This window comes from Myotis brandtii, unplaced genomic scaffold, assembly GCF_000412655.1.
Source record: "Myotis brandtii unplaced genomic scaffold, ASM41265v1 scaffold253, whole genome shotgun sequence".
NCBI classification, from domain to species: domain Eukaryota; kingdom Metazoa; phylum Chordata; class Mammalia; order Chiroptera; family Vespertilionidae; genus Myotis; species Myotis brandtii.
In genome coordinates this window covers 1831030-1842129 of record NW_005359590.1, presented here as the reverse complement: position 1 = coordinate 1842129, position 11100 = coordinate 1831030, and the positions used below count along the sequence as shown (strand labels likewise).

Below are 11100 nucleotides of genomic sequence, written 5' to 3'. Positions count from 1 at the left end.
AAATGCATAATTGAACATATTGCCCTTATTAGAGAACTAGTAGCCCGGTGCATGAAATTCATGCACATTAAAAGGGAATTAATTGCCCTAACCGGTTTGGCTCAGTGGATAGAGCATCAGCATGAGGACTCAAGGGTCCCAGGTTCGATTCCGGTCAAGGGCATGTACCTTGGTTGTGGGCACATCCCCAGTGGGGAGTGTGCAGGAGGCAGCTGATCAATGTTTCTCTCTCATTGATGTTCCTAACTCTCTATCCTCTCCCTTCCTCTCTGTAAAAAATCAATAATATATATATATTTTTAAAAAGGGTGTAATTGCCATTCGGGGCACATGCTTAGGTTGTGGGTTCGATCCCCTGTTGGGGCACATGCAGGAGGCAACTATCAGTGTTTCTCTCTCACATCGATGTTTTTTTTCTCTCTCTCCCTCTCCCTTCTTCTCTCTCTTTTTTTAAAAATATATTTTATTGATTTTTCACAGAGAGGAAGGGAGAGGGACAGAGAGCTAGAAACATCGATGAGAGAGAAACATCGACCAGCTGCCTCCTGCACACTCCCCACTGAGGCTGTGCCCGCAACCAAGGTATATGCCCTTGACCGGAATCGAACCTGGGACCCTTCAGTCCGCAGGCCGATGCTCTATCCACTGAGCCAAACCAGTTAGGGCAATACCCTTCTTCTCTTTTTAAAATCAATAAACATTTCCTTGGGTGAGGACTAAAAAAAAAAAAAAGATGGTTTGTAAGTTGATAAGCAGGTAATTAACATTTAACATTCAGCCATGCTTATTACTGAAATTATTTCCATTGTCTTCATTAATTATTAGAGAATTCCAGAAAAATTGTTGGGAGGAAAAAGGCAAGATTATCAGCCACAATATCAACCCTTTTAGATTTCATGGTATGTTTACCTGTGGGAGAAGGAAAAATATGTGAACAAGATTCATAACCACAGGGAGTATGTAAGCCAAGCATGTCAAACTCAAAGGCTAACACGAGCCAAATAAACAAGGCATGCGGCCCGCGGGCCCCGAACTTGACATGCTTGATGTAAGCGCTATTTTGAACTGCTTTCTTAATGGTAGCCAGGTTTTCTACTCTCTCCACCACGATGGCCCTCAGGGAAGGGGCAGGTTAAAGTCCCTGTTAGGAAGGTAAAGAATGTGGGGAAGTGGGAAGGCAAAGAAAAGTAAGGGCAGGGGTCAGCTGCTACCCTCCCCCTCTGCTTTGGGCTTTACCTCAGAGCCGTGGTCGGGAAACCACGGCTCGAGAGCCACATGCGGCTCTTTGGCCCCTCGAGTGTGGCTCTTTCACAAAATAACACGTGCGGGCTGCACGTACAGTGCGATTGAAACTTCGTGGCCCATGCGCAGAAGTCCGTATTTTGTGGAAGAGCCACACTCAAGGGGCCAAAGAGCCGCGGTTTGCCGAACCGCAGTTTGCCGCCCACTGCCTTAGAGGACGGGTTTGGTGAAATAGGAACGGACTGTTAGGTGTGGTGTGAGGGAGGCTGCAAGGAGAGTCCTGGTCTTGTTCAACATGGCCCTTTCACTCTTTTAAAGCGTACAATTCAGTGATTTTTACTGTATTCACAAGGCTATGCAGCCATCCCCACTTTCTAAATCTGTGATACCTAACTCTACACCTGCAGCTTCTCTGAGCTTAGCACAGCTGTGGCAGAGTGGGGCAGATAATAAATGCAAAGGACCAGACTGATGTTTCTGTGTATTTATTTGTTTGTATATTTAATTTTTTGTTAATCCTCACCCAAAGATATTCTTTCCATTGATTTTTAGAGAGAGTGAAAGGGAGGGAGGAGGACAAAGAGGGAGAAACATCTATGTGAGAGAGACATTGATTGGTTGCCTCCTGCACGTGCCCTGACCAGGGCCAGGGATGAAACCTGCAACTCAGGTAGGTGCCCTTGACTGGGAATCGAACCCACATCCCTTCAGTCCAAGGGCCAATGCTCTAACCACTGAGCAACCGGCCAGGGCTGTTTCTGTGTAATTAGCTGCTTCCATTGTTCAAAATACCCCACATTCTGCGTGTATCCAAAAAACTGGCTCTTCAGATAAAGACCAGATGTAGGTAGCCTCAGTTATGTGTGATGTATATCAGACCTAAGATTCCATAAACACCAATCTCAGTGGAAGTAGCTGGCACACATATTTGAAGACAATATGCAGGTGTCTTTAGCATATTCATATAAATTACAAAGTAATGTGATCTGAGAACTTCTTTAGCTAAAGTTCCCTTGATTCGTAATCAGAAATCCTGATTCAAAAGCAAGCCCTCCTTTCTTTATCAATAGGTTGACTAGATGGGTGAAAGATTAATGCACACATTAGAGGCAGAAAAACAGGATCTCATTTCCAGAAAATGGGATGATTTCTTGTAAATCACTTAGTCGCTCCTCTGAGAACATAGCAGGAATCAGAAGTTCCATTAACCTTAGTACCATGAGAAGGGTGAAAAAACGAGCCGAAGTGTTCCATTAGGGAGTGAACAAAAGAGAGAGAAAAACAGAGGAGAGGTGGGACCAATAGGAGAAGAAGAAAAAAGCACTGGGGGAGGGGCGGAGGTGATGAGAAAAGAGGAAGGAGCAGAAACCTGGCAGAGCAGCAGCTGCTACCACCTGCCTGATGCTCCGCTCTGAGAGAGTAGCCTGGATCGTATACTTTTAGGTGATGTTTTTCTTTTCATGAAGAGCAAAGGCAGTTTATTTTGAGAAGCTACTAACAATGCAAAGGAGATCCATAACGTTGTAATGATTTAAAAACACCCGTATTGCTTAGGCATCCGAATGCACAAAAAAACAATTGTATTATTTAGCCACATAAACATTCAAAGGAATGTTGAAGGAACGAGGCTTGAAAAGGTCAGCGACACTGTATTTTGCAGTACGAGTCTGTGGCTTCTTTAGGAGCAGCTTCGTTAAAGTCAGTCCCCAGTGGTTGGAGCAGACCCCACCTGCATCTAAACCAGCGGTTCTCAACCTGTGGGTCGCGACCCCTTTGGGGGCCGAACGACCCTTTCACAGGGGTCGCCCAAGACCATCGGAAAACACATATATAATTACATATTGTTTTTGTGATTAATCACTATGCTTTAATTATGTTCAATTTGTAACAATGAAATTGGGGGTCACCACATCATGAGGAACTGTATTAAAGGGTCGCGGCATTAGGAAGGTTGAGAACCACTGAATAAAAGCTTCCTGCGAAGTTAAGACTGAGGAGTTGCGTGCTCCCAGGAGACAGTGCCAGCGCCCAGGAGAAAAGGGTAAATAACAGGTGCTTTCAAGAGCTCTGGGGGACTTTCCAATTACACTCTACTGAAGAAACGTTGCCTCGACAAAGGTGAATCGTCAGTCCCAAATAGGCAAAAAAATAAGAGATTCTAAAGACACATATCATGTTCTCTCATAAAAATCATTTATTGGCACACCAGAAAGATCATTTTTTTCTAGTACAGCAGCTTCTATTCTTGCAATTCTGTGTAAACTACATGTTACAAGTCACTAGAAATCTAATTAGCAGGATGAATTTCATAAAGAACAAGGGTAACTATGAGTCTACAGCGGCCCAGCCATCGAGTCTCATTTGGAGAGAAAATCAAATATCAAACTAGTGTTGCCCTGCAACAGAGGTTTTCTATAGCCAAGAGAAACCAGGACGGACAGAAACAGGATAGCACCCATTCAATAAATTAGGTACACGTGACTAAAAAAACTGTAACTGAGAGAACTAGTCTAAATCAGGTAAGCACAAAACTAAACCAGTAGCTATTTACATATATTACTTTTTTGCCAAAACTTTAATTTGTTAGCTTTCCCATCCTACCTCTTCCCTTTTATTTGTTATTCTTGTTGTGTGTGTGTGTGTTGTTGTTTTTTTTTCATGGTGAATTTCTTGGCTCACTGGCGAATTTTCTAAAATGTCATGTTAAACTAAAGAATCTGAAGGGGATGTTACATGTCAGTCTCCCTCTATAGAAGTAACGAGCATTATTACTTTGCTATCACTCATAGCAATTGCATACAATTTCATTTTCTTCCAAACATTATTTGAACAACTCCAGGAAGGCAGGTTGTAATGGCAGCAGAGAGGATGGATTTGTTCATCTGTCACAGGCACAGAGAGTAGTACATGGGGTGAGCGTGTTTATCCTGAGAATGTGATAAGATGGCCTGAAACCCAAGATTCCCACTACTGAGGACGGGCCCACCTCCTCTGGCCACTATCCCCGCCCCCCCATACATTTTTAAGGCTTAGTATCATTGCAGCATTAACCAATAAGAATGCTGACATAATTTCTACTAAAGAAGGGCTCTGTGATGAATGGCAGCAGGTACCCTCATTAAAACAGCACGGCGGGAAAGGCATTGAGTGGGTATGTTTCTGGTGCTATGGCCAAAATATGTGGATTTTTAGCATCATGGCAGGGGGTTTAAAAGATCTTGCCAATGAGCCTCTCTCTCCCTTGTTTACTTCCCTTCTAGTTGTAACAATTTGCTATCATTTTATTTTGGGTTGTTCTCCTAGGAGGACAGAGACCACACCTGTGTACTCACCGGTCTCCTGTGTCTAGAATAGTGCCTGGTCCATCGTAGGCTCTCAATCAAAAACGTGTATTAAAGAAATGAACCAAATTGTTAAGTGCCCTGGTCTGCTTATGTCTGGAGACTTTCCGTTTTCATTCAATGACCAGGGTTCTGGCCTGTCCCAATGACCCAGCTATCCTAACGGCCCTACCCACGGTGTAGCTGTGTAGCTGATCCTTTTGTGCTTCAATGGATAGGAAAACTTTTCAAGGCTTCCTTCACTCTGTCCACTCCCCCTCCCCCCAAAGATCAGCTATGCAGAGCGAACACTGCACGAGGGGTAGCAGGGCAAGGACATTCTAGGAGTTAAACTGCAGGCTCCAAATTCAGCTCCTTCTTCCCTATCTCTCCCTACAACCTCTGACAGAAAGCTTAAGAAAACAAGTTATCAGGGGAATTTCCTCTTGGCAGGGCCAGTTCCATGTGTCACTGATAACACGACCAGCAGGAAACACAATGTAACTCACCTACATAAAAATGAAGTGAACTAAAAGCAAAATCTGAGAGAGGAAACGAAGCGACACGGGGGCTGTCTGGGTCCTTCGCTGGTTGGAATTGCTGAACATGGGAGCGAATGCAGGCATTACAGCAAGAGAGAGGTTGGAAGGGAAGGGGCGGAGCTGTGGGGTGTAAAGAGCATAGAGGACCAGCTTTGCTCTCCTCCTTCTCCCTCTCCTTCCAGCTCTCTGGCATCCCACCACGCTCTGGCTGAGCTCCTTGCAGTTGCTTCTCAGGCGGAGGGAAGAGCAGGCAGCTGGCGCTTCCACAGCCCATCCTTAGGCTATTGATGCTCTGCTGGAGTAGAAGTCAGGGACTGGGAGCCCGGTGTGAAGTGTGACCTGGGGGAAGAGACTGTGAGTCCTGGAGGCACAGGCAGGACCCTGCCCCCGCCCCCCACCCCCTGCACCCTCCTTCCCAGGGCACAGTGGGTGTGTTCCTAATTCAAAAGGGATCTGGTCACCCTTCTTTAACCCATACCCGAGAACACGTTGAAGAGAATTGTAGTAGAATTCAGCCTGTGCTAGGAACCTGGTCATCATGGTGGTCATCCTGGAGACACTCGATACTATGGTCCTCATGTTAAGATTCTGGAGAGATTGTGTTCCTTATGACTAAAGACCCAGGCATTGATCTGCAGGTAGCAAAGCCTGTTGGCCACATTGTGGTGATCATTGCCAAGTCCATGGTTAGAGAACAGATAAGCAGACAACCTTTCCTTTATTACTTGCCCACTTGTTATTCCAATGAGGATAAACCTTTCCTTTGGGGATTGCATAGATGATTGTCAGGTGTGAAGAAATATGGGCACTTAATGCTATTTCACTGATTTCTGTCCAACCTTATACCGCCATGGACAAGGCTAGAATCACTTCGCACAGTACTGCCATCGTTCCCGTTCTTGTCCTCGTCTTCCCCAGCCCAAGAGTCTTGATCTAAAGATACTCAGAGCAGCTAAAACTGTGGAAAACTTTGAATGAAGTTTTCCAAGGCTCACTTCTAGGGTATTTTATGGTTTCCTTTTTACCAATGTAGAGGCTGAACTTGATAGATTAGATTTACAGCCTCCCAGAAAAACTCAACTAGTTGCAGGAAGAGAGGAGGGCAGAGGTCATAGGGCTGGCATCACTTCTACTGTACATCCTGATAGACAACAATGGATTTTTTAAGTAGCTCCCAAGACTGTGGTTCCAAGTAGAGCAAAAATTATCTGCAGTGTTTTGATTCTCAAGCCCTATCTTAAGGTAGCCATTTGCTGAGTGAGATTCACACTGACAATGAGAGTTCCAGCTCAAGAGGGAAATGAAAGCCCAAGTCCTAACTGTGGCTGGCCCGGCCCACCCCTTCCTGATCATTTCTCCCACTGCCCCAACCCCCGTGGCCTTTTCTTGCCTGGGTGAGGCCCCTCAGGGCTTAGAAGCTGTGCTCTGGCTGTTCCCTCTGCCTAGAAAGCCCCACACAGCTCCCTCCCTCACCCCCTTCAGGGCTCAGCTCACCTGTGACTGCCTCAAGGCCTACCCACACTGACCACCCTGTTTAAGACCGCAACACCCTCCAACCCCAGCACTCTCGATCCCCTTCCCCACCTCAGTCTTTGCTCCCTCTCACTTCCTGCCTTCGCACACACTCTATAATGAACATGGTAATTGTGCTTACTTGTTGTCTGTCTCCTACAACTAGAATGTGAGCTCTATGAGGGCAAGATTTTTGTCTGTTTTGTTTTTGCTGATGAACAAGACTTATAATAGTGCCTCACATAGTAAAGACACTCAACAGATATTTGTTGAATGAACGAATGAGAAGGATCTGTTGTTTTTCTATTCACAATAAATCGGAAATAACTACTTTTGGGCAGGGACTGTTTTCCATCCCCATAAATCAAGTAAGAGTGCAGAGAAAATGCTCAAAATTGCTGATAACGGTGCTAATAGTCCAGTCTTACACCCTCTCTTGGGCACTCATGGAACTGCGCGAGGCACTTGTTTTTGTGCCAGCCGGCCCAGGAGTTTCATTTCTACTAAAGGTGAAACCAGGGGTCAGAGGGACAATCATTAGCAAACCACGAATAGAATTCCAGTTTCCCACTTGCTGTTAACTAGACTGTGTCCAAGTAGAACGAAGGGGCTTAGGTTGGCTCGGGAGCATGTCAGTTGTCAATGTTGACCCCTTTCCCTCCTCCTTTCCTGCCTGTCTGGGTCTGGACCTGACGTGGTCAGCTTCCCTCTCCCGGGGGTGGACTTGCTCGCCCACGGGTAGCCCAGAAGCAGAGCGAGCAGAAGCCGCGTCTGCACTCACGGCGCGGTGCTGACCTGCACGTTCCTGTTCAGGCTCACGGCCGGGAAGAAGAGGCCCTCCATGTTCTCGAAGGCGATGGGCCCTTGCTGTTCGTCGTTGACAAAAAAGGTCAAGGTTTTCCTGTTTAAGTCGAGGAGGACCCCGATGGTGGCCCCTTTTGCGATCCCTCCCTCAGTTCTGTGAAAACAACAACAACAAAAAGCAATTGGGTTTCCCTGGCCTGTCATCATGCTGGGAGCTCCCCATTTGTATGGTTAAGTGTTCCTTGACTTGTTTACAAGTAGCATCTCCTCCCTCCCAGGAGCCTTTTAAAACAGGCCCCTCCTCTTTAATTGCTCCCCTTTACACGAAATGTTCATATCACAGATACACTGTGTATTTATTTATGTGTGGATGCATATCTGTGCTTTATATATTAAAAGGGAAGGGTTTTGTGCTTACTCCCCCAAACCAATTTTCACGCCCCTGGGGGAATGGATTCAAAGGCGCTGCTCTGCTGTTGCTGAGAGTGACCTCATTCACACAGGGTCATCACCACCGAGACTCGAAGCATCGAAGACTAAGAAAGAGAGTAGCCGTTGGGCCCTCTGAGTTCTGCCCACAGTTGTGTCCTACACTCTGCACAGAGGTGTGGATTCAACATCATTTAATCGAGAGGGACTTAATTTAAAAATCAAAATAGAGAAGAATTTTAGCCAAACTTAAACATATGCATGAAAAATTGGATTTGGGGCCTTAGGCTACCCATTAAATAGAAAAAACTCATTCCAGAAAGATGGAAGTTTTTGGCATGTTGAGTCCGCATTGAGAAGTTGGAGGCTCTCTAGAAAGTGGCAACATCGAAGAAGGGGGCTCTCTCCTGTAGGAGACGGAGTGATTTTAAAGAATCTGAACTCAAATGTCATTTCACAGTGAATTGGGTCTTATGCTTCAATGGATGGTTTCGAAAACACCATTCAGCATGGATGAGCAGCTTTGCCACTTCCCCTTGTTGAGGTCTAGCAGTATTTAATTTCATCCTCCTCTCAGCAGAGCACAGAAATGTAAGAGTGCTGGTCTTTCCCTCTGGCATGCAGAATACAGACTACACATGACTGTTCAAAGACAGGTTGATAAATTGTGTCTTGTATTCACACCTTCAACAGTGACAGCACAAGTGACACGAATTTGCATGCAAGCAGGCGTGTTCAGCTTTAAGAATGTGTTTCTCTGCATAGTGTGACAGTGGTCATTATTCACCCCTTCACTTCAAAATAAAGAAGCTAAAAGGGAAAGGTAAGCATGGTCCGTGGGTGGTGGATTCAGAGATCCAGTGACAGAGGGCTCCCCCAAAATGTAGATCACTGAAGAAAACTGCTCAGCTGCATCTAATAGGGTTGGACAGCAGGCTGAAATGGTGTGCGTGCTCACTTGGAGAGGAAGTGACTAATACACACCAGCATGAGGTGTAAGAAAACATCCAAGGGAACAGGCATTGGAGGCCCTGGGAGACTCTGGCTAGAGAAGGGGCCGCGATGAGCATGTGGAAAAGGCTGAAACAGTGGAGGCCTCTCTCCTACCACTGGCTCACTCACTTTCCTTTTGATCAGACCGATTTTTTTTTTTTCAGAGACACCAATGAGAATGTATCCTGGGGAAATCATTGTGAATAAAAAGGACCAGGGTCCATGAAAGATACTTATCTAGGAAATTCATAAAAAATGCATTTGAGGAAGAAGACACGAACTAAATGAAAAGGAAGTCTAGGAAAACGGTTATAGTGGGGGTTAAAACTGTTGCAGTGTGGGCTTACATTTTGGTGGTAGAGGAAAACCCAAGGAATTACTATGTTCTCCTTTCCCACCAAACTGGGTGCTCTGAATCTGTACAATGATAAGAGGCGTCTTCAAGTACAAAGCTATCCAAATTGGCATCCACAAGATTTAGTTTATTAACTGGCCTCTCCTCTGAGCAGTGGTATTGGCAATAATCATAAGAAGAGAAACAATAGCTTCTATTTTCAGATGCCTCTGATGTAGGCATTTTTGCACATTCCATTTAACCTTGGGAACATTCCTGCATAGAAAAATACTAATATCCTAATTTGGTGGATTTAAAAATTGAGGTTTAGAAAAACTAAATAACTTGTCCAAATGGCTTTTCTGTGAAGTGGGACTAGATTTTAGAATCCTGGAATGTGGTCCTGTCATGGGTGCGCATGGGGATTCTCGGTTTCCCGCCACGGGTGGAATATTACAACGAAGGGCCTAGGAAAGAGCTTATGTCTCTGCCATTCTGTGAGCAAACAAACAAACACAATACCCACCAGGATGTTCTCAGTTAAGACTAGTAGAACTCCTGCGCTACTGAATGAAGACCGCCTGCCCGACCTCGACCTCCTTAATGTTGTCTATTTAATAGGCCTTTGAACTTGGGCTCTCGTTCTTGACCAGAAGCCAACGTGAAGAAGGCTTGGTTTGGGGGCTGCAGGGTACCTGTTGGTGTGCGAGTTGTTGTGCATGAACCAGCTCCGGTTATTGTCCACATACATTGCCCAAGCTTTGTCGTCCTTTCCTAACATCACATCCTTCATCACGTCAATGCGAGCCACGCCAAAGGCAGGGTCGGGGTGGTTGTCGTAGCGGTCCACCGTTATCTCCCAGTAGTGGACACCCTTGGAGAAGCCGGTCTTCCCTAGTACCACCCGGTCATCGTAACTGCTGCAGGTCACAGTCAGGTTGTCGTTGGAGAAGATGATGTCCGAGTGTGCTGAGCCGGGGTCAAAAGCAAACCAGGCCACTGGGAACAAGAGAAAGGAGTGGGGTTAGTGAGACGGACCCAGTGAGCCCAACACCATACCAGACTCCTGGGCGGCTGAGGGGCGCTGTGTCCCATGTTCATGCTGCCATGCAGGAGGGAGGCGTCCGGGGCCAGAAGGGGCCGTGAGTGAGCAGACAGGGGCCACATCCTGGGGGCTGGGACTCTCTGTGCCCAGAAGCCGATGGAAGGACACCCGACCGATTTAGCAGGGGTTACCTGGCTCAGACTGCACTCCCAACCAGGTGATCGGGGAGTGGAGTGGCATCGATTTTGGAAGGTGCAAGTCCCTTCACCCGGTGACTGGCAGACAGTACACCGGAGACGTAAAGTGAGAGGGATGCGCTAAGATGCCTGTGTGGCCCTGAGGCAGGGAGGCTAGGATCTAGAGCCCTAGATGGAGGAGGGATAAACACACTGTGAAACCAGGAAACATGCCTTCGAAGAACTGCCCAAATCTAGTCATTTTGAAAATGTCCTCAGTGCTAGTGAAAGCTCAGAAAAGCTGCGAAGCTCTCAGAGACATGAACGGATTTTCCTAGTGCTTGTGATGTGGACACAAGACAGGCTGCGTCCTTCATAACTTAAACATGCAGTTTGTAGGAGGAATTTGGGACACGAGGTGCAGATAGAACGATGTCTTTGTCCACATTGCTGCGCCCCGAGTTCTAAATGCCGCCTGCTGATCACACACTCTAGAGGGAAGTCACTGCTGACTTGTGGAACCTGTGAGCCACCTCACAGGCACTGTGGTCTTTGCTATTTGTAACAGAATAAGTTTATTTCATACCTGCCAACAGCTTTTTAATGTCAACTGTTGTCATTCCAAGTGAAAGGCATGGGAGAGAGAAATAGGAAGCAAAATTGACATTGATAAGAAAACATAGCTCTTTTGATAGGCTAATAC

At 46.2% G+C, this 11100-nt stretch overlaps 1 protein-coding gene across 8 annotated transcripts in view; it reads right to left on the bottom strand.

Annotated features, from left to right (window-relative positions):
• Positions 1–3416: 3416 nt before the first annotated feature.
• The window catches only part of TRIM9 (tripartite motif containing 9), a 95982-nt gene continuing 88298 nt past the window's right edge, over positions 3417–11100 (bottom strand). For 4 of the 8 annotated variants that reach the window (XM_005867891.2, XM_005867889.2, XM_005867890.2 and 1 more), the window contains 4 exons: positions 10984–11007; positions 9872–10175; positions 7412–7574; positions 3417–5443 (listed from right to left, as the gene is read on the bottom strand). In XM_005867891.2, the coding sequence (XP_005867953.1) occupies positions 5381–5443; positions 7412–7574; positions 9872–10175; positions 10984–11007 (554 nt within the window). In that variant the 3' untranslated portion in view covers positions 3417–5380. The remainder of the gene's footprint in view (positions 5444–7411; positions 7575–9871; positions 10176–10983; positions 11008–11100) is intronic. The other 4 variants (XM_014541000.1, XM_014541002.1, XM_014541001.1 and 1 more) reach the window with 2 other exon arrangements.